Here is a 22173-nt window from a genome sequence, read left to right as displayed (position 1 = left end):
ATTATCTTTTGGGACCAAGTTTTCCTGGGAAATTTCAAGTAGAGGGTTTCTAATAAATTCTTATCTATCACTGACGTTATCTGATTCTAAGCATTTTTATACTTATATTTTTAAATTCTCTCATTTTCTAGCATATCGAATGAGAACCTACGTATGCCATATCTGCAGTATCACCTTTACCTCTTTACATATGTTCCGCTCCCACATGCAAGGAAGTGAACATCAACTTAAGTAAGTGCTTTTCTCTTGATCTGAACCCAGAAGTGGTAAGTGGTATTTGTACATACAACATGGTAATGCCAAGAATATTTTACTACAGTATTCAACTGGCAGATCTGTCTGGTAAAGAGTACTCCTTCTGAATAGACAGTAATTTTTCTTTGTAGATGTGCTGAAAGATCATTTCTTCAGGCTAGCCATGCAAATTCAAAGCATCTCAAAATGGTTCACTTAGTTCCAAGGATTCCATGATCTAGTCATGATCTTTACAGTGGAGTATGATAGTTAAGAACAGAGGTCATGAGCCAGTTTTAGTCAAGATTAATATAAGGTTTTAAGAAGGTGAGAAATTAGTGGACAGTTGCAAAGTAGGGGGAAGGGACATTTATGTTTTATATAAATTAGTTTGTTGATTTTAAAATCAAAATATAAATTCATTATTTTATCATATAAAATTTATTTATAGTGTTTGGGTGTGATTATTTAGGAGATGTCTTAATTACTTTTCTATTGCTATGACAAAATCCCATTATCAAGATAACTTACAAAATAAAGCATTTAATTGGGCTTACCAGTTTCAGAGAGATAAGAATCGGTGATGATGAAACAAAAATCTGGTGGTAGGAACAGCTGAGAGTTCATGATCTACAAGTAGGAGGCAGAGAAAGAGATAACACTGGGAATGGCCAGAGTCTTTTGGAACCTTAAATTCTTACTGCAAGGATACAACTCCTCCAAGAGGCCACACTTCCTATATCTTTTCAAATAATTCTACCAACTGGGTACCAAATATTCAAACATGAACCTATTGAAGCCATTTTTTATTCAGTCTACCACAGGAGTTAAACTCTCAGATTCAGCAAATGAAAATATACTTTATACATTAGAAAAAAATTGAGATTTTAAATAAATAAACTATCACAACTGTGTATCTACAAAAATAACAGATTTTTAAAAACACACCATTTGGATACTTAATTAGAGCAATGGTCATTGATGTTGATTAGCCACAATATACCAACATGCATTAACATTTGTCGTATTACAGTAGCATGAGACATTTCTCCTTTTATGCCCATCCTCCATTTTATCCTAGGCTTGATTTTTATTAGCATGTATTTCTAAGATAAAATAATTAGTTCCATGCCAACACTTTCATGTATTTATAAAACACATGTGATCATATTAATTCTCCCATTATCCTAATATCTCCAATATCCAATATCCTTAATTGTCCCCCTTTTACTGTTATGTAAATTTAAAAACATGTCTATGTCTGAGACCAGCTCAGTCAAGCAACAGGTTCCCCAGGGCAGGAGCAAGGATTGAAAGAAAAGAGAGACAGATGGTCAAAATTGTAACATGACTTCAGCCAGTTCTGAGCCTTCTTTATTCAGTCCTCTTTTAAACCACTTTAATTACATGCAGAAAGATAACATCAGTTCTGAGTCAGGGAACAAGCAAGTTAATGATCAAAAATCCTGTAAACATCTTTCTGTAGGCTAAGCAGGATGATCAGGGGCAAGGGGGTTCCAAGAGACAAAGATACGGCCACACCTACATCCACTGAGCTTGCCCTGAGCTACAAGTGTAAATATTCTGCCCTGAGCTTTAAAGTAAGCCTTGCACTTCAATAGTAAATATTCTTAATCCGGACCAGTTTTCTGAGTAAAGGGCCAGAGTCAAATTCCTGCCTTAACCAGCTTCTAATTGTCTTTGGTGATGTAAAAAATTCCTGCCACCAACTGTCCAGTGGTACCAAAATGCTCTCCACATGTCTAGATGTAACATACGAAAGAAAACAGTCAATATTAATCTTTCTGGGTCTGGAGTATTTAACTTACATTATAATCTCCAGGATTATTTTCAGCAAACAATATGATTTTTAATTTTATTCATAACAGTGTTTCTTTGTACATCACAACACATTCTTAATCAGCTAATGGTCACCTACACTGTTGTATAACATGGTCATTGTAAGTGGTATTGTATCAAGTATTGCTGTGTAGGCATCTCTTCTTGTAAGTCACCTAGGATTCTTTTGGGTATATGTTTAGGAGTAATACAGTTGGAGCATATGGTAGTTATACATTTAGATTTGGGGGAAACTCCATATAGAATTCCATAGTGTCTACACTAATCTAAATTCCCACAAAAATGTATGTTTAGTTTTCTCTGCATTCTCAAAAAAATTTTTTCTGTCTTCTATTTTTTTGTAAATTATTGAAATTTGTTCTTTAACAGTTTTGTGTATGTATACTATGTATTTTATTTTTACTCTCCCTAATTCTCCTGTTTCCCTCCAACTTTCTAAGCCCCCTTTCCTATAAATCTTCCTTCTATTTACTAGTTTTGGTTCTGTTTAGTGTTCCATGGTGTTTAATTGGTGGTGTCTATATGATCTCGAGTTCAGAGCTAACCAACAGAAAAACCTTGTGAAATCACCATTGGGTACACATCTGGATATTACACTTACCCTGTCTAGGATTCTATTGGTTAGCAATGAATCAACAATATGTACTAGGACTTTATGAAACCTCATCTTCATATTTCACTGGTAGGAGGGCCCAACATCTGTGGACCCAGTTACAGTATGCACACCTCCTGTAAGTTCATAGTTGTCATATCTGTGTTGTGTTTAAAAGATGAAATCATTTTCAGCCACTTTCCTTATTCACCAGCATTTAGTACTTCTTTCTGACCCATCTTCTACTAGTCATGTATTTCTAAGTAGGTAGTGTACATGTCTGGACTAGAGCTGAGCCTTTATTCTTGGCATATTGTGCAGCCATGAGTCTGTATTTATCAGCAAGGGAGAGGCTTTTCTGTTTTAAGCAGAGAATAGTCTTTGTGTGTATAACTATAGATATTTAGATGATAGTTTAATGCTATTTCAATTTAGTTCAACCGTCTTACAATACCTTCCCAGCATTCAAGGTCTCCTCTGTCATGTGTTTTAGAGCAGGTTTACAATAGTGTGCATGGATTCCTTCTTACAAAGCAAGCCCAAATCCATTTAAGGAACAACTTTTCTTTCTAATGTTTTTCTGACTATGCAATTTCATAAAATCTATTGAAAACAATATGTATTCTGCAGCTGTTGAATCAAATACTGTATGCTTAGACCATTTTATTTATGGCATCATTTACCTCTAAAGTCCCTTTGTTGATCTTTATACTCTGGACAATGCATATATTCTATGAATCAGTGGGACAGTTGGGATTTTGAGATATAAAAATTCGTGGATTTATTCATCCAGAAAAAAAGACTGGACAACAGAAAAACTTTTAAAATGTTTTCTCATTTCAGTAGCAGCGGATTAATCTGAGGAATACAGGAGAATTCTTTGGAGTCAGCTTAATAGTATAGATCATAGGTCTCTATATTGGACTGTACTTTTGCAAGGCACTGGTTTCTGCTGGTTTCACAAAGCATTTTTCCTTCTTCTGCTAAGAGACCCATTGAGGGGCATCTTTTCATCCCGAGTTTAATGCTATGCATTCAGTATTATGGTTATCTATTTTAAATCTCTTATACTCCTAACAGTCAGTGTTTCCTTATTTCACTCTATTCTTGTCTCCTATTGCACCCTGGTATCTGTCCACAGCATCCACTCTCCCTGCAGCTCTGCACCTGTGATTTTATTCAATTTCATGGAGAAATTGGTGTCTCCAGTCTGCTATTTTCTAAGAAATGTTTTTGTGTAAAACTTATGAAATTCTACAGAGATATCTGACTATCTGTACTATGCATTTTGAGCATCAGATTCTTTAATTTATAGTTTATAAACTTTTATCTCAACTTCTGTAGATTTGTTTAAAATACTGTTTTAGAGCAAAGAAAATACTCATAGTACTCAAAACTTTGTATTATTTTCTTTGTAGAGAATCTCGTGTTATTAATCAAGTGAAGAATTCAAAGAAAATGCAAGAGTCTTACCAGGGTGAATGTGGAGATTACAACAAAATGAAGAAATCTAGAGAGCTAGAGCCTAAGGCTCAGTTCAGGAAAATGGAGGATAATTACATGGAAGCCCGTGGATACAGAGAAATGGTTGATTCTAGACCCAGACATAAAATGCTTGAACAAAATCCTCCACTTGAAAATTTCTGGGCACACCCAGGACCATACAGTGATTCTAGAGCAGTAGAAGAGCAGTTACCTCATTCTTTACCAACAGAGTCAAAGACATATGACTCTTTCCAAGATGAACTTGAAGATTATATCAAAGGGCAGAAGGCCAGAGGACTCGATCCCAATACTAGTTTTAGACGGATGTCAGAAAGCTATAGGTACAGGGATCACAGGTTCAGAGAAAGGGTTGATTCTGGACCTAGACAGAGGCCATGTGAGGAAAGATTTTCATTTGAGGCTTCACAGACCTACCAGCATGAATACAATGGCTCCCCAGTGGAGGGCCAATCTCCTCAATGGGTACCACCTCATTCAAAGAGGAGAAATGATGATTTCCAAAACGAATTTGATGATTACAACAAGGTTCAGGAATCTAGAGAATTCAAGCCAAAGACTTCTTTTAGAAGAATTGATAGTCCTTTTGAAACCCATAATTATAGAGAAATGGTTGACAAAAGATCCAGACATAGCATGTTTGAGGAAACACACCCATGTGAGACTTTCCAGACGTACACAGATCCATACAACACTGAACAAGCAGTAGAAAACACGTTACCTCATTGCTTACCAGCTTATGAGAACCAACCAAGCCTAGACTCTGATAGCTACTATCAGCTTACCAGAGATGATATCTCAGAAATGCCTGTTTCCGTGAGCCTTAGTCAAGAAGAAAATAACCCTGACTCATACAGTGTAGACTATGACATTTACAAACATTTGCCCTCAAATAATGATGCCAGTGCCCATGAAACAAGTCATAAAAGGCGACATCAGAAGAGAAGACGACACCTGGAGGAAGGAAAAGAAAGGCCAGAAAAGGAACAGTCCAAACGTAAAAGAAAGCGAAGCTATCAGGATAAAGATTTAGACAAAGACAAGAACATCGAGCAAAGTAAAGGAGAGGAAGATAAAGCTAGAGTCAGTGCTGAAAAAGTCAAGCATCGAAAAAAGAAAAGAAAACATGAAACATCTTCAGAGAAAGAAGAACGTAAGCACAAAAAAGAGAAGAAGAAATCTGTTGAAGAAAGAACAGAAGAGGAAATCCTTTGGGATGAGTCAATTCTTGGATTCTGAACCTATAGTATATGAAGAAGGGCTAAAAGCAAATGATACTGATTTAGATGATGGTGGGAGTACAGAAAACCTTTGAGTTTATTTGGTTGTAAACATTGAAATTAAACATAAGAATATACAAGACATCTAAATCCAGCAATTGAGGAACTGTTTTGAGGTAAACCTACTCAAAGAACTCGAGAATTTAGTTTTGTTTACAGAAAAGTGAATAAGAAGACCAGTGGGGGGAAAACTGATGAGATCCGTGGAGGAATTTTACATAAAATTGAGTACTTCAGATGAAGAGAGGGCTTAAAGTCACTGTCTGTTCAATAAAACAGTCTCTTTGTGTGTATGTATACATGTGTGCTTGTATATATGTGTATATGTGTACATGTGTGTGTCCTCTGCTCTGCTCTCCCTTCTCATCTAATCCCCCCACCTCTCTTTTTCTGTGATAATTGAAAGAAAAATTACAAAGTCTAAAACTAGCCTTCAAAAAGCATGAACAAGATACTAAGAAGCTGAGCGGAGAAGAAACCTGCTGAAGAGAAAGCCGAAGAGTCAGTGTTTTCTACTTGGCAGCTTTGTTACCTTAAGAGTAAAAAAAGGTTGAAAACTTTGGTTTCCTGAAATTTGTGTTCTTTGTGTATTTGTACATGTGTACATTTAATCTCTAACAAAAGCAAGATGAAGTAAAATTATTCATTATGCTTTTTAAAGTCACTTTATTTGACTTTCTAAGAAAGAAAATTTGCTCTATTGCTTATATATAATATGTTTTTCTTAAAGTAGAGGTGTTTCTACTCTGTCCATCAAGTTGTAATGAAAATACGTTGTTTGCTCATGGAAATAAAGTACTTAAAATGGTGAATTATAAAGCAGTCTACAGCCATACCGCCCTGAGTTTCCCCAATCTTGTTTGATTTTGGAAGAATGGTCAGGCCTGTAAGAGACCAGACTTTCCAGAATCCATTGCTTTTTAGAATTTGTGTTAGTATTGCTGGTATTTTACTACTGTTATGTGTTAACGTTTCTGTTTTCTCCAATGAAAATGTATGAAACAGCTTAGACTTTTTAGTTAAATCTAATTTGCAGTGTATTTTTGTATTTTCTAGTTCTGAAAGTGGAAAATTGGTGTATAATAAATTAGATGATATATACTTTTAAAATGTTCTCCAAAAGGGCTGATAGAAATCGGTCTATATTCTGAAAAATGTTTATATTAAAGTGTTTTAATTTCTAAATACTGTTTTGTGATCATTTCCATCAAAAGATGATTGTTCTGCCCATGTGAGAACAAGAAATGGTGTTGGCCACTAATTCTCTAGGAAGACAATACATATAATTTCACTTACTCCACAGATTGCTTAGTAGATTAACACTCAGTTTTAGCTTAACTTTAGGTTAGAAAAAGACCATCAGTGTGAAACTGAAAGAGAAAAATGTTGTCAGTGGTAAAGGATTGTGGAGGTGTGCTAACTTAAAATTGTTTGATTTTAAATTTTTATGCTAGTCAGCTGTTTTATGTTCAGTACTTTCTGTAAGCATTTGAGTATTACTCTGCTACACTAGGAAGTATAAAGGCCTAAGATTCCAAATCCCAGGATTAAAGTTTTAGTTGTACCATCAAGTTGCTCTAAGATTTTGCCTAGATACCTCCAGAATGAAATATATAGTCCAGGGACAGAAAATATAAACTATTACAGTCCCTGAATATTCCAATCCTATCCAGAAGCATGCCAAATATGATGGTGATGTATCTTCATTTGGGCAAGCCATTTTTTTTCCTGAAGCTTGAATTAATGACAAAGAGATCTAAAACATAATAATGGTTGACTTTTTACCTAGATAACTGAACTGTTCCAAATCATATCAGGTTGTCATAAAATCAATTCCTTTTCCATGAGACTTTTATTATAAGAAAAATTTATGTCAGGTATTTATACTCTCTCTTAAGATATACTGATGAAAAATGGCAAGTAAAGTAAAAAATATTTCCATCCCAGTGATAATTCAAATTATCTTTTGAACACACACACACAAAGTATACACAAAAATGTTAGAAATCAAATTGGTAGGATTTTTAGAATTTGTGCATTAGTTTTTGGATGTCCATTTTGTGCTTGAATTAGACACATTTAAAACTATACCATATTTTGTGAGAGGACAAGGCACAGGTGCAGATGGGAACAGGAGGGATTGTGTGGGGGGATTGAGGGAGAGAGTACTAGAAGGAATGACTGGAACTAGGGGGGTTAATTTGGGGTAAAGTGGAAACAGTGTGATCAAAATTCCCAGGAATCTACCAGGGTGACCCTAGCAAAGACGTCTCATAGTGGGGGACGAATGACTATGTAGCCTGATCCAGCCTTCTCCTGTAAGCAGGCAAGACTTCAGTGAACACCAATCCAACCACAAAATCTTCAGCCTACAATCTGTCCTGCCTCCAAAATGTGGTCAACTAAGGACTGGTCCAACTTGAGGCCCAGTCACAAGAGGAAGCCCATGCCTGACACTGCCTGGATGGCCAGGAACCAGAGGCAGGGCCCGGAGACCCGGGCTAAAACCAAACATGACTGGCAAAAAGTCAATGGGATGATTCCTAATGGTATACTCATAGATTAGTGTCTAACCCAGTTGTCACCAGAGTCATGATCCAGCACCTTATGGGAGTAGATGCAGAGACCTACAGTGAAGCAAATGCTGGATGGAGCCAAGGGAATGCTATAGGAGAGGGGAGGGAAGGATGAGCAAAGAGTTCAATAACACTAGGAGAACATGGCCCACAAAATCAACTAAGCAGGGCTCATAGGGGATCGCAGAGACTGGAGCAGAAATCTTGAGCCTGTAATGGGTCTGAGCTAGGTCCTCTGCATACATATTTATGGATATGGAGCTGGGTGTTCCTGGGGGACAGTGGGAGTGGGGACTGTCTCGGGACCCTTTTCCTGCTTTCGGGACCCTTTTCCTCCTACTGGGTTGCCTCATCCAGCCTTGATATGGGGGTTTGTGCCTAGGCTTATTGTAACGTATGCCATGTTTAGTGCATATTTCTAGGAGGCCTGCTCCTTTGTGAACTGAAATGGGAAGAGCAGATCTAGGGAAGAGGGAAGTAGTCAGGGGAGGACTGGAAAAAATAAAAGGATAAAACCAGCTACAATTTTTTTTTTAAAAAAAAAGAACTATCAAAACATTTACTAAGGTGCAGAACTGTGATCTTTTCAAAATATATAGCTTCATTTTGCATTCAAATTCATCACCATTTTATCTATATGGCTAAAACAGCAAATTTTACAAGTTAAATTTATTTAAGTCTTATATTATTGTGAGTGGAGACAAGAAAAAGGTGGCAGTGTTGATTCATTTCAAGAAAATGACCAGTTGCTGGTTTTAGAAAAGGCACATTTGCTTTGTTCCTATTACTTGCTTCTGACCACGGGATTAAATTCAAAGTAACACATTTAAACACATATCCAAAAATATTTCTACTTCTTCAGCTGAGTGCTAAATATATTAAGATAAATTTAATAGAATAAATAAATCTTGAAACAATGAAAAATACATTAAAGGAAACATAGTAGGTAGTGTCTAGTGTGAATCCCTAGCAGTACAATACATTAAACTTTTACAACATGTGATGCCTCGAGCAGTTGAGAGAGGTGAGGAAACGTCACATGGTATCTGCTGATTTTATGAACTTCACTGATGCATTGAGAAAAACTGAAAGGCTGAAATAATTACCAATTAAGACAAAATATGGAAGTCTGAAGACTTTCTTAATAGCATATATAAGGAGCTTTCATATTTATTCTTAATCCTACTTCCTCTGAACACAGTGCAATGATCTTAAGAATTTCCCTGTTAAATTTGAACTTAATATAGTCTTTTATTCTATGACAATGTTTCCATGTAATATATGAGACAAAACTAACACTAAAAAACAATTCATTGTTTATCAAATTCCAAATTTAACTATGTCTTATATTTTATATTATTTATTTATTGCAAATTTGCATTAAGTTTTTTGAACTTTTCATCTCACAGAAACAAGTTAACAGTTCATTTTCACCTAGTAATTTCTGAAATTTTGGTCAATAATTTGAAGTTATTTTAATTCTGATCATGTGGTGAGATATAATATCATGGCAGGAGTCTCAAAAGGTGGAGGCCGTTAACTTCTCTGTAGATAAATAAATAAATAAATACATACATACATACATACATACATACATACATACATACATACAATGGGAAGGGACTAGAGACAAACTATTCCACCAAACACCCACTTCCAGTGGTCTACTTCCTTCAGCCAATCTCCACTTCCCAAAATCTCTAGAACCTCCTCAAATACAGGATTTTACAGGATTTAATATAAATAGGAGATATTTTATACTCAACTATAATGTAACATACTTTCTTCTAAATAAATATATCACTATCTTGATTGATAGCTAGCTATTGCCCCTAGAATTTATTCTAATTACTTATGCTGGTAAACAGACCAATAACTATGATCAAATCACAATCTAGCTCAGTCTGTGAATTGCTACTATGATGATGCAGAAGAAGAAGGACTATATACATTCTGAGGCAGTGATTCTAAACCTGTGTAGGGCACAACACCTTTGGAAAACTTTGATTTCCAAAAATATTTACATTCTGATTCATAACTGTAATGAAATTGCAGCTAGGAAGTAGCAACAAAATAATTTTATGCTTATGGGATCACATAACATGAGGAACTGTATTAAAGGATCTCAGGATTAGGAAGGTTCAGAACCACTGCTCTCAGGGAAGTACAAGGCTAGAAAGAGATTTGGTGGTACCTCAAATCCAATGTTAGATAATCTGTGAGGTGATAAAAAGTCTAGAAGTGTCTAAGGTGAGCTGCACAAAGAAAGAATAATCAAAAATAGAGAGTATACATACATCCAAAGAGAGGCTTCTCATGTGATGCATTTATGACAATAAATATAAAAGTTGAGGGTGAGATTAGACTTGAAAGATAACGAAAATTAATAATAATAGTAATAATAATATAGTATTATTGGTCAGATCTTACCATGATTTAAATGACTTATTTTACCTTAATTGTTATTGTTGCATTGTGTGTGTGTGTGTGTGTGTGAATCAAAATATAAATGCAACTTGCTAAATGCATTTAGTGTATCTGTGTGTATATCAGTTTAGGGCAGACCATTTGGTATTGGATAATCATTTAGGGGGTTCACTCCTCTAATTTTCCATTTTCTCCTGTCCTTCGGGTTATTTTGACACAGTAAAACACAATCAGTAGAAGAGGAGTTTTAACTTGGTCTGTTGTAGTGGGTCGGACAATTGTCATCCTACATTCCTTATGTTTATGAGATTCTTGGAGAATAATCCTCAGAGGGTTGTAAGCCAGTTTGGTTACAGAGTAAAACTGAGAGATTGGCCGGAAGGTGGGAAGAGGGGGATGAGTGGAGATAGGAGAGACAGAATGAGCAGGCGGAGAGGAAGTGGGGATAAAGTTATTTCAAGGTGGCGTGATTAGTCTCATTACAGGGAGTGCAGAACCAAAATGAGTTAGCAGAAGCGGCAGGGAGCTACAGAGGATTGAAGCAAGGGACCAATAGAAAGAACTAATGTAAAAATTTCTATCTTGCCATCATGGTGAAAGAGAAATAGGCCTCTGGTTTTGCCAGAGTTTCTCCACCACATCTAAAGGGTCTTCTGTTTTGCAGACGGACCAGGGACAAATGAAGCAAACAGAGCTGCTGTGGGGCGAGAAGCTCTGAGGAAGTTACACAGAGTATTCTGTTTGGGGATGGGGCAAGTTCAGTAAGGAAAACGCTTAAACAATGGGGTAAATACATTAAAACTGAGGGTAATAAGGAGTAAGGAAGTAATCAAGGGGAGGAACCTGAGGCGGGGGTGGGATGTGGGGGGGGATCCATAAACCCATACATAGGAGAAGGCCTGTAATTGAACTTTAGTCTGGTCCTTGTGTCTTTGAGCTCCATCTCAAACCAGTTAGTCTCCCTTCTGGAGGTTCCCCTAACTGCTTTCAAGGGTTTATGGGCATCCATCTCTCCTAACTGCTTCCAGATAACAAAATGAGCAATATAAAAGAAGGCAGCAGTTAAGAGTGCCTCAGACAAGGGCCAAACCGAGAAGCTTATTAGAAAATGGCAAAAGTCCAGAACACAAGCCAGGAGGTACTAATTGTACAGTCCTGCAGGGAATATTAAAAGCCAGAGGTAATAAGGACAAGTGTACAACAATAGTAAAATAAAGTTTGTTTAGTAAGGCGAAGTCTAATTGTAAAACTGCCTTGACCGTGTACCATGAATTCTGTAGAAGGATAAGGCAATTACAAGCACTGGGAAGTTTTGTAAAGGAAGTCAGTGAAATTCTGCATCTGACTGACAGTTTAAAAGAGTCGTTTTTATAGGAGCATCTACCAATGCTTTCAAAGGCATGGCTCGGATATTGTGAGTAACTTTGCAAAGCTGTGAGTTTGAGGACAGAGTCCCCAGCAGCCTCATTTAATCAAGGAACGTAGGTGGTTAGGGAATGTACCCTGGAATTTGCTTTTGCTAAGAGGAAAAAATGAAATCCAGGGTAAAAGACATGCCCAGTTGAACAAACATTCCACTCTCATATCAGTAGGGTGGTATGCTTACGTCTAAAGTTCCCCTGCTCACAGAATCTCATGTGTTAGTTTAGGACACAGAAGGGCAGAACAATTGCTCTTGTTTCGATATGTTTGGGATGTTGGTACAGTCTCTAAGATCCTCCACTGGACAAAAGAGTCCATCCTCCTGGCATGTGAAACATGAAGAATCATTCATCTTTCCTTAGATGAGGAGGAGGGTTTCTGGCCTGCACAGCCAGAGGCAGAATCAGCAGACTGAGAGCAGTTCTTATTTCCCCGTGCATGCTTATCTGTAAAGCAGTTAAGATGCGATTTTCTCTTATGGGAAAAGGTTCTACTTGAGCGTAGGAATGTGCTACTACATAAGCATATTGTAAATTTAACCCATTTTTACATAAGCATTCCATATTTTTTGCAATGAACTTTTCAATGTGACTTATTTTGAATATTATTTTATAGTAATCAAATTTTGTTACTGTGAAGTTGTTTTCAACTGCTTGCTTTAGGTTTAGCCTTGACAACAAATATGGAAGTCAATAAAATGTGAGATGTAAATTAGTCTTTCCCTCCATGCTTGTCTCTGTAAGTGAATTACATTTGTACTTAGTATGGCTACAAGCATTGTTCTGAGCACATTAAAGAATTTGATCATTTAATTTGATCATTAACTTTTTTTGTCTCCAAATACCTAAAAGCTTAACAAAATTACCCAAACCATAAGTGATTAGACATACATCTTTAAGTCATTTTTTAGTATGAATAGATCCTTATAATCCTAAGAACTTCTAAATCTTCATCATTATCAAATGTATCCTTCTTAGGTTCTGTCCTCCACAAACCTTGTATAATTTACTCAGATCTTCTGTGACCTGTTTGTAAGCTACTGTGGCTTTGTCTTCACCTGTTGTTTATTAAAACAATTTTTTTAATTTTATTATACAAAATCTATCCTGATACAACATATTTAACTCTCTATAAACCTTGTATAAATTACTCAGACCTGCAATGTAGGTCTTAAATCGTGGATTTGACATCTGATTAAATATTTTTCCTCATACCTATGCACTGTTGTTTTTTTCTATTTCCCTAAATAAGAGTTGAATCAAAGTTACATATATGGACGTCCGTGTTCTTGGAGCTCGTTGCAGCTCTAGGCTCTTGGGAAGAGGGGCCCGAAAATCGCGGCTCTCTGGATTCCGAAGCCTTGGGTTTATTCGAGGGAGGAGAATCTGCTGCGGCCGATCCCGCGACACTCCTGACCCCTCCGCGCGACGTGTCCGCCGCCGCTGTTGGTTGGAGCATTTGACATTGAGCAGCAAAGAAATGGTTATGGAGAAGCCCAGTCTGCTGCTTGTGGGGCGGGAGTTTGTGAGGCAATATTATACTTTGCTGAATAAAGCTCCCGAATATTTGCACAGGTTTTATGGCAGGAATTCCTCCTATGTTCATGGTGGAGTGGACGCCAGTGGAAAGCCCCAGGAAGCAGTTTATGGCCAAAATGATATACACCACAAAGTGTTATCTCTGAACTTCAGTGAATGTCATACGAAAATCCGTCATGTGGATGCTCATGCAACCTTGAGTGATGGGGTAGTGGTGCAGGTCATGGGCTTGCTGTCGAACAGTGGACAGCCTGAGAGGAAGTTTATGCAAACCTTTGTTCTAGCTCCAGAAGGATCTGTTCCAAATGAATTTTATGTTCACAATGATATGTTTCGCTGTAAAGATGAAGTATTTGGTGATTCTGAACCAAAACTTGATGAAGAGTCAGAAGATGAAGTGGAAGAGGAACAAGAAGACAGGTAGCCGTCTCCTGAACCTGTGCAAGAGAATGCTAACAGCGCTTATTATGACGCACACCCTGTGACTAGCCTTTAGAAGAATCCTCTCATGAACCTGAACCTGAGCCAGAATCTGCAACTAAGGCTGAAGAACTGAAACCACCAGTGGAGGAGAAACACTTGGAAGAGCTAGCGGAGAAGACGGCCACTCCTCCTCCTGCCGAGCCTGCTTCTCTGCCTCAAGAACCGCCAAAGGCTTTCTCCTGGGCTTCAGTGACCAGTAAAAACCTGCCTCCTAGTGGTACTGTTTCTTCCTCTGGAATTCCACCCCATGTTAAAGCACCAGTCTCACAGCCAATTGACGCTAAACCAGAAGTTCAGTCTCAGCCACCACGTGTGCGTGAACATCGACCTCGAGAGCGACTTGGTTTCCCTCCTCGAGGACCAAGGCCAGGAGGAGATATGGAACAGAATGACTCCGACAACCGGAGGATAATTCGTTATCCAGACAGTCATCAGCTTTTTGTTGGTAACTTGCCTCATGATATTGATGAAAATGAACTGAAAGAATTCTTTATGAGTTTTGGAAACGTTGTGGAACTTCGCATCAATACCAAGGGTGTTGGGGAGAAAACTTCCAAATTTTGGTTTTGTGGTTTTTGATGACTCTGAACCAGTTCAGAGAATCTTAATTGCAAAACCAATTATGTTTCGAGAAGTACGTTTAAATGTGGAAGAGAAAAAAACAAGAGCTGCCAAAGAGCGAGAAACCAGAGGTGGTGGCGATGACCGCAGGGATGTCAGACACAATGATCGGGGTCCTGGTGGTCCACGTGGAATTGTGGGTGGTGGAATGATGCGTGACCGTGAAGGAAGAGGGCCACCTCCACGGGGTGGTATGACACAGAATCTTGGATCTGGAAGAGGAACCGGGCAAATGGAAGGCCGCTTCACAGGACAGCGTCGTTGAAGCTCCCCTGCTGGCCAAGTTTTGGCACCTAACTCATCGTGTTTGCGCTCTTGTTAGGGTTGGCTTTGGAATGTGACACAGCCTTTTTGATCATTTCTTTGATGTGAAAAGCATCTTTTGGTTATCAGTTAAATTGAGGCAGACATTATTTCCCCAATTTCACAACAGGATTCATATTGTTAATTTATAAAGCTAGACTTGGAGAATTAAGGACTGAGAAACGACCATATCTTAAACTGTCTACAACAAAATGAACTTAAAAAAAAGACATACCCACTAAGTTCAGGTCATTTGAGTTTAAAAACAAAAAACAAAACAAAAAAACAAAAAAAAAAACAACAACAAAAAATCCCTCTGCTGCACATTTTGTTTAAGTGTTAACTGTTTCTGCTATTAATGTTAGAAACACAAATAGTGCAATTTGTGCAATTGGAGACTCTTGCCTTTTTTTCTTGGTTCTCAACCCCCCCCCCAACACAAACAGAAACTTGTTATGTATTCATCAGATGCACTATTGGGTACTCTGAAGTCATTAACACTGAAGTCTGCACCAGGAGGCAACAGGGGAAAGAAAGTTTGATCTTCTTTTCCAGTAGAGAATAGTCTGTGAAATGAGGAGGGCATTCTATCTGCTGCTGTGACCAGCGAGTGCACACAGACCTTAACAAGACTGCAAATATTCCAGAAGGAAGGCATTTAGTTATGAATGAAATAACAAAAACGAGAACTTGAAAAGCTATGGTCTTGAATACTAGACCAGGTTTAGGAGCTCCGTTTTGTCAGTTTTCTACCTGCCCTCTTGAGTACAGGGATGGATGGCTGCTCAACACACTCCTCCCTTTTCCTTTAAGCTGTGTACAGTGAAAACTGTCTTTCCTGTGTTTTGTTCTCTGGTAATGTAATAAGCATGATGGTGCCTTCTCTAACATCATTCCAGTCCTGCTGGTGATTCTGTGCAGTGTGGTTTATGAACTGCTGTGCTGCACAGCCGCACAGCTGCAAACGCTCACAAAAATCACTGATGTATAAAAATTGCAGCATCTTTAAAGCAGTAAAATGGATGCTTATTATTTATCTGTTCTTCAGTTACCATCGTGTTCTATGTGGGAGGGAGTCGTGTGTTTGAAGGGAGAAGTCAGTTGAGTCTATAATGTCACCTAGTTCTTGGAAACGTCAAACAACTTGGCAGACATTTTGTTGCATTGTAGAAGCAGTCAGATTCCCCAACATCCAAGTGAGGGTACTGCAATTTTCAGAGGGAAGAATGGGGGACGGGAACTGTCAACTCATTTTGCACAATTCTTGAACTGATGTCAGCACCCAAATGGCTCCTGAATTTTAGTCTGGGAGGACATCTTTTTATTTTTACATGAATCTTTAAACAATCCTCCGAGCAAAGTTTCTAGCTGCTGGATTATTGTCTGTCTTTATAACAGGTTCCAATGAACCACAAGGATGGCAAAGGTTATCTGGTTTCATGGTTGGAACAATCAGTATATTTCAGATTTCTGGTGTTTCAAGCAAGAAGCGGGGTAAACAATTGTGACCACTTAAAGCTGCTTGTTGACATGGAAGACTTCTCCATTCTACCTTAGTGAGGACCAGTACACTTGGCATGGGAGCAGAGTGGTTCTCAACTTTGTGACTGTTTGCTAGTTATTAAACCATTGTTTTTTTGTCAACTGGGCAGTATGGGTAAAATTTACTTTTTCCCCTAAGAATGAGGTCTTCCATGTTTGAGGAAATGTCTTGCACTATTGCATATATTTTGTGGACACAGATTTTTTGTAGTTTCCATTTTGGAAGGCTAAAGCTTTTTGTTTATTTGAAACAGTTTTATACTTTCTAATGTACAGTACTTGAAGTTCCTACTAGAGAATTACTTTGTAGTTTTGAAACTTTTACCCAAACTACTTTGAAATAAGTGGCTTTCTTGTCAGTGGTTTGCCCCTAGGTGTAATTTTCTTTTTGTTCTTATTCCTCCTCCCTATTGTGTTATGTGTGTATATGTGTAAATATTTACACACAGCAACATCTGCACAAGCTTATATATTTCCAATCCAAGATATTGCCCTGTAACCCATATATACTGTTCTGGCAACAAAAGAAAGCTGTTAAGTGTAACATAATTGGAGCTAAGAGCCATTCAGCTTCAGCCTTTCCATACCACAAATGAAACATTAAAACATCACATGGAGAAGTTTACATGGTGACTGTTCACCTGCAGTACTGTGGACTTTTAACATTGTGTCCCCCTTTCAGTGAAAAACCAAGAAGTGCACTCATCTACCATTACTGTTATTTGCCGATTCTGTTTTATTTTGATGGTAATAGTCTATCCTTATGAAACTATTGCAACCAAATCGGCTTTACCATCTTGGCTTTAGTAGGTATAGAAGAAAGTGGATTACCATCTGTATTTTGTAATGTGTTAAGCATTATATGCTGGTAGAATCTAGTTTAATTGTTTCAGGTGGAAAGTATTCTTTTTGAGTTTCCATTTTGAATGTGTTTGGACTAAAACAATAAACTACTGATGTCTGGAGCAAAAAAAAAATTACATATATGTATTTTGTAGCAAATTAAATTTACCAATACATAGACATTTATTAACTAACCCTTTTTGTTATAAGTACTATTAATAATATATATATAATAAGTATTAGTAGTATTAAGTTAACTTTCTTTTTTGCTTGAAATTATATGGCTTTTGAAAACCATCCCTCAAAAGTCTCACTGATCCTGAGAGAAAGAAAGTTTACATTCCAGAAAAGGCTTCATTTACATTCAATGTTCATGACCTTAAATGGAGGAATATTTTTATAAACAAAAACTAAAAATAGAAAGGCCAAAAAGAGGGGTAAGCATTTAGAGAAAGCTGCAATTCTATTTAGCCACGTTAATATATAGATATAGATAGATAGATAGATAGATAGATAGATAGATAGATAGATAGATAGATAGGTATAGAAGAAAGTGGATTACCATCTGTATTTTGTATATATGTAGATATTTCTCTTGAAAACAATGAAATACCATGAGATGAAAAATAGCGGTTATTGGGATAGTTTACCTCTTAGCTCTTACTGTTCTCAAGCACACAGTATCGGTTACCTGTCCTATTGTTCTACTTCTTTTTTTCAGAATTGCGTAGTCACCTTGACCCAGGACAGAGGATTTGGAGAAAACTTTTAAATAAACATGCTTAGGTCAAAAGTGGATAAGCCAAATCCTATCACCAGAGTCAGCTTTTCAGAGAAGTAAAACAGCATGTGGCAACGTTCCAATACTATCCAAACACAAAAGACATTTGAATCTCTGTAAGACTGAACCCAGTGACAAATCTGCAACCAGTTCTTGTGTGACTGAAGATAGAGGTAAGCAACCTCCAAAGTTTACCTAGTTTTGTTTTTCTAGTATCTGTAACATAGAGGCCACTAGAAAACTATAAAATGCAACTGATATATCCAGGCTTGGTGAGGCAGAAACAAGAGTGTAAACCTACAAGCAAGAATATGCAAGTTTCATACGGCAGATACAAAGGCAGACCATACACAGAAAGACTGTCATAGTAGGGAAGCAGACTTGGGGACCCAGCTGAAATGGCAGGAATTCCCCTCAATGCCAACCTCCTCCTCCCACCCCACCTTAGAAAAATGGTTTTTTCATATAGAGAAGTTTACCTTGCATTCCACAGCCTCTCTGAGGTGGCGTTATGAACTCATTGACTAGCAAGACTGCTGGAATGGTTAGGGTTTCCACAGGGCAAGAAGTAGAAGAGGCTGCCCTGTCTCTGTAAACATTATAGCTACAGAGCCCCTGCAGCCACCACACTCCCCCTGCAGTAGGATATTGTAGATTGGTCTTCATCTTGACTTCATGGCTCTTTCCACAGGAGCCCTTTAGGTGAAGGGGGATAGGAGTTAACATAAGATTGGGCTCTGGATATGATTGTAAGCAGGAGTTAAATATAGCAGGAATGGGAAGGTTTAAGGTGTTCTGGAAGTGACGTGAGGTGAAGCGGCTCCATACCACTCTCCTTTCCATCTTATGAAGTAATCTACATTAGTTTAGCTATTAAAATGGAAAGTGTGAAATTTATACCAACAGTGGCTCTTGGAAGGTAGGTGGATCATCCCCAAATGTGGTACCTTCCAGGAGTCTACAGTCTTCAGGGCCAGTAAAAATCCTCTCCTCCCAGAAGTTTGCCCAGGCTATTCCAACAGACATTCCTTTCAAGGACAATAAAGTAAGGTCATCTGTAATCTTGAGAGAATATTGTTTTATAAATGAATCACTCCAGAGTCGGTCCACCACCATCAGTACTCACGGCCTGCCCTCAGAGAGCTGAGCACCCAGGAGCAATCTCTTCATGAGCCCACAGGAAAGACAAGCACCAGACAGATACAAGATCAACTAGCATCACAGATAACAAGGTAACAAAAGGCAAGCACAAGAGCATAAGCAACAGAAACCAAGACAACCTGGCAACATCAGAACCCAGTTTTCCCATGACAGCAAGTAGTGGATTTCCCAACACAATAGAAAAATAAGATATGGACTTAAAATCATACTTCATGATGATGATGAAGGGCCTCAAGAAGCACATGAATAACTCCCTTAAGGAAATACAGAACAACAGAGATAAATACAAGTAAACAAGTAGAAGCCCTTAAAAAGGAAACACACACACACACACATACACACACACACACAAACAAACACAAACAAACACAAATAATTCTTTAGAGAATTACAGGGAAACACAAGAAAACAGGAAAAGGAACTGAACAAACCATCCAGGATCTAAAAATGGAAATAGAAACAATAAAGAAATCACAAATGGAGACAACCCTGGAGATAGAAAACCCAGGAAAGAGATCAGGAGTCATATATTCAAGCAAGCATAAACAACAGAATACAAGAGATAGAATCCCAGGGACAGAAGATACCATTGAAAACATTGACACAACAGTCAGAGAAAATGCAAAAATCAAAAAGTTCCTAACCTGAAACATCCAGGAAATCCAGAACACAATGAGTAGACCAAACCTAAGGATAATAGGTGTAGAAGAGAGCAAAGAGTCCCCAATAAAAGGCCCAGTAAATATCTTCAACAAAATTATAGAAGAAAATTTCCCTAACCTAAAGAAAGATATGACCATGAACATACAAGAAGCCTGCAGCACTCCAAATAGATTGAACCAAAACAAAAACTCCTGACACATAATAGTCAAAACACCAAATGTTCAAGACAAAGAAAAAATAATAAAAGCTGTAAGGGCAAAAGAGCAAGTAACATATAAAGGCAGACCAATCAAAATTACACCTGTCTTCTCAACAGAGACTATGAAAACTAGAAGATACTGGACAGACATCATACAGACTCTAAGAGAACACAAATGTCAGCCCAGATTACTATATCCAGCAAAACTTTCAAATACAATAGATGGACAGACCAAGATATTCCATGACACAAACAAATTTACACAATATCTTTCCACAAATTTTGTAGGCTGGCCCTACAAAGGATAATAGGTGGAAAATTCAACACAAGGAGGGAAACTACACCCTAGGAAAAGAAAGAAAATAATCATGCAAGAAAACCAAAAGAAGAAAAGCACACAAACTTAATTCTACCTCTAACAACAAAAATAACAGAAAACAATCACTATTCCTTAATATCAATGGACTCAATTGCCCAATAAAAAGACATAGACTATCAGACTGGATTTATAATCAGGACCCAGCATTTTGTTGCATACAGGAAACTCATCTCGGAGATAAAGACAGACACTACCTCAGAGGAAAAGGTTGGGAAAAAATTTCTAAGCAAATGGTCCCAAGAAACAAGCTGGGATAGCCATCTTAATATTAAATAAAATAAATTTTCAACCAAAAGCCATCAAAAAAAGATAAGGAAGGACACTTTTTACTCATTACAGGGAAAATTTATCGGGATGAACCCTCAAACTTTAACATATATGCACCAAATACAAAAGCACCCATATTCATAAAAGAAACCCTACTAAAGCTCAAAGCATATATTGCACCACACACAATAATAGTGGGAGACTTCAACACCCCACTCTCATCAATAGACAGACGTTGGAAGCAGAAACTGAACAGAGACACAGTGAAACCAACAGAAGCTATGAACCAAATGGATTTAACAGACATCTATAGAATATTTCATCCTAAAACAAAAGAATATACCTTCTTCTCAGCATCTCAGGGTGCCTCCTGTGAATGTTCTGGAACATATTCTAATAGGAAACAGCCTAAAGAAAACAGTCCATGAAAAAATGTAGACAAGCTAGCTAGAAAAGAAAGAAAGCAAAACATGGAACAAGAGCAGGGTAGTAGAAATCCCTGGGAAGAGGATGGGTTGAATACTGACTTAAAAGTGATGCTCAAAACTTACTGGCAGGGAACAGATAGAGATGAGATGCCTCCCCAGGGGCTCTGTTAGAGTCATATAGATAGAGCTGAGCATTCTTGCAGCTAATCATGGGACTAAACACGGGGACCCCAATGAAGGTGCTAAAGAAAGGACTGAAGGATCTGAAAGGAATTGCAACCTCATGGGAAGAACGACATTACCAACCAACCAAACCTTCCACATTTCCCATGGACTAAAAAACCAAACTTTTAGCACACATTGAGAGACCTATTGATCCAATTGCATATGTAGCTGAAGATAGCAGTGTCTGGCATCAATGTGAGAAGAGGCTTTTGTTCCAGAGAGGGCATGTTGTCCCAATGTAGGGGAATGACAAGGCAATGGGGTAGAGAGGGTGATTAGGAGGGAGTGCACCTTTGTGAAGGCAAATGGAGGGGGAGGGGTGTGGGAGCTGGGAGGGGTAAAGGATAACAACTCAAATGTAAATACAGAGTATCTGATTTAAAAAATGAAAAAAAAAAAAAAAAGAAGGCAGCAGAAATGAGGCAGGCATAGACCAGATGAGGTGAAAAAACTTAAAAAATAAATTGACTGAAACTTGGGCAAGACGGAGTCCTCATTGAACTCAAGAAGTAGATGGGAACCCAGTTTGGCTAGTGGAATATTGCTGACTAGGAAAATAAGAAACAGAAATTGAAACTTGTAGGTGGCTTTAAGCACACCCAGCTATACTGTCAGTACAACTGAGTGGACCAACATGGCCTTCCAGCTGTGGCCCTCTGCAGGAGAGCCTACAGCAGAACTATAATGGCCATGCAGTGGCTGGAAATCCTGTCACACGGCAGACTTTGTTTTTTTGTTTTGTTTGTTTGTTTGTTTTTGTTTTGTTTTGGTTTGGTTTGGGTTTTTTTGCCTCCATAGACAAAATCTTCAGTATCAAAAGGAACAGATTTAGGCCTATCAAGTTGG

At 37.8% G+C, this 22173-nt stretch overlaps 2 protein-coding genes and 1 pseudogene across 3 annotated transcripts in view; 2 read left to right on the top strand and 1 right to left on the bottom strand.

Moving 5' to 3' along the window:
- The window catches only part of ZMAT1 (zinc finger matrin-type 1), a 33362-nt gene extending 26963 nt beyond the window's left edge, over window positions 1-6399 (top strand). Inside the window, exons 6-7 of the mRNA XM_080909709.1 lie at window positions 132-231; window positions 4105-6399. Of these exons, the coding sequence (XP_080765835.1) occupies window positions 132-231; window positions 4105-5428 (1424 nt within the window). The 3' untranslated portion in view covers window positions 5429-6399. The remainder of the gene's footprint in view (window positions 1-131; window positions 232-4104) is intronic.
- Window positions 6400-13285: 6886 nt separating this feature from the next.
- On the top strand, window positions 13286-14801 carry LOC308414534 (ras GTPase-activating protein-binding protein 2-like; annotated as a pseudogene). Its single transcript has one exon. The product of its transcript is annotated as a ras GTPase-activating protein-binding protein 2-like (transcript).
- A 2777-nt stretch (window positions 14802-17578) lies between these two features.
- The window catches only part of LOC308415016 (non-histone chromosomal protein HMG-17-like), a gene marked incomplete at both ends in the record, with an annotated part of 11785 nt that continues 7190 nt past the window's right edge, over window positions 17579-22173 (bottom strand). The window contains one exon of the mRNA XM_080910143.1: window positions 17579-17634. Within this exon, the coding sequence (XP_080766269.1) occupies window positions 17579-17634 (56 nt within the window). The remainder of the gene's footprint in view (window positions 17635-22173) is intronic.

The sequence above is a fragment of the Micromys minutus genome (assembly GCF_963924665.1).
Source record: "Micromys minutus genome assembly, chromosome: X".
In the NCBI taxonomy this organism is placed as follows: domain Eukaryota; kingdom Metazoa; phylum Chordata; class Mammalia; order Rodentia; family Muridae; genus Micromys; species Micromys minutus.
The sequence above is the reverse complement of the archived record's forward strand: the minus strand, read 5'-3'. Positions and strand labels throughout refer to the sequence as shown.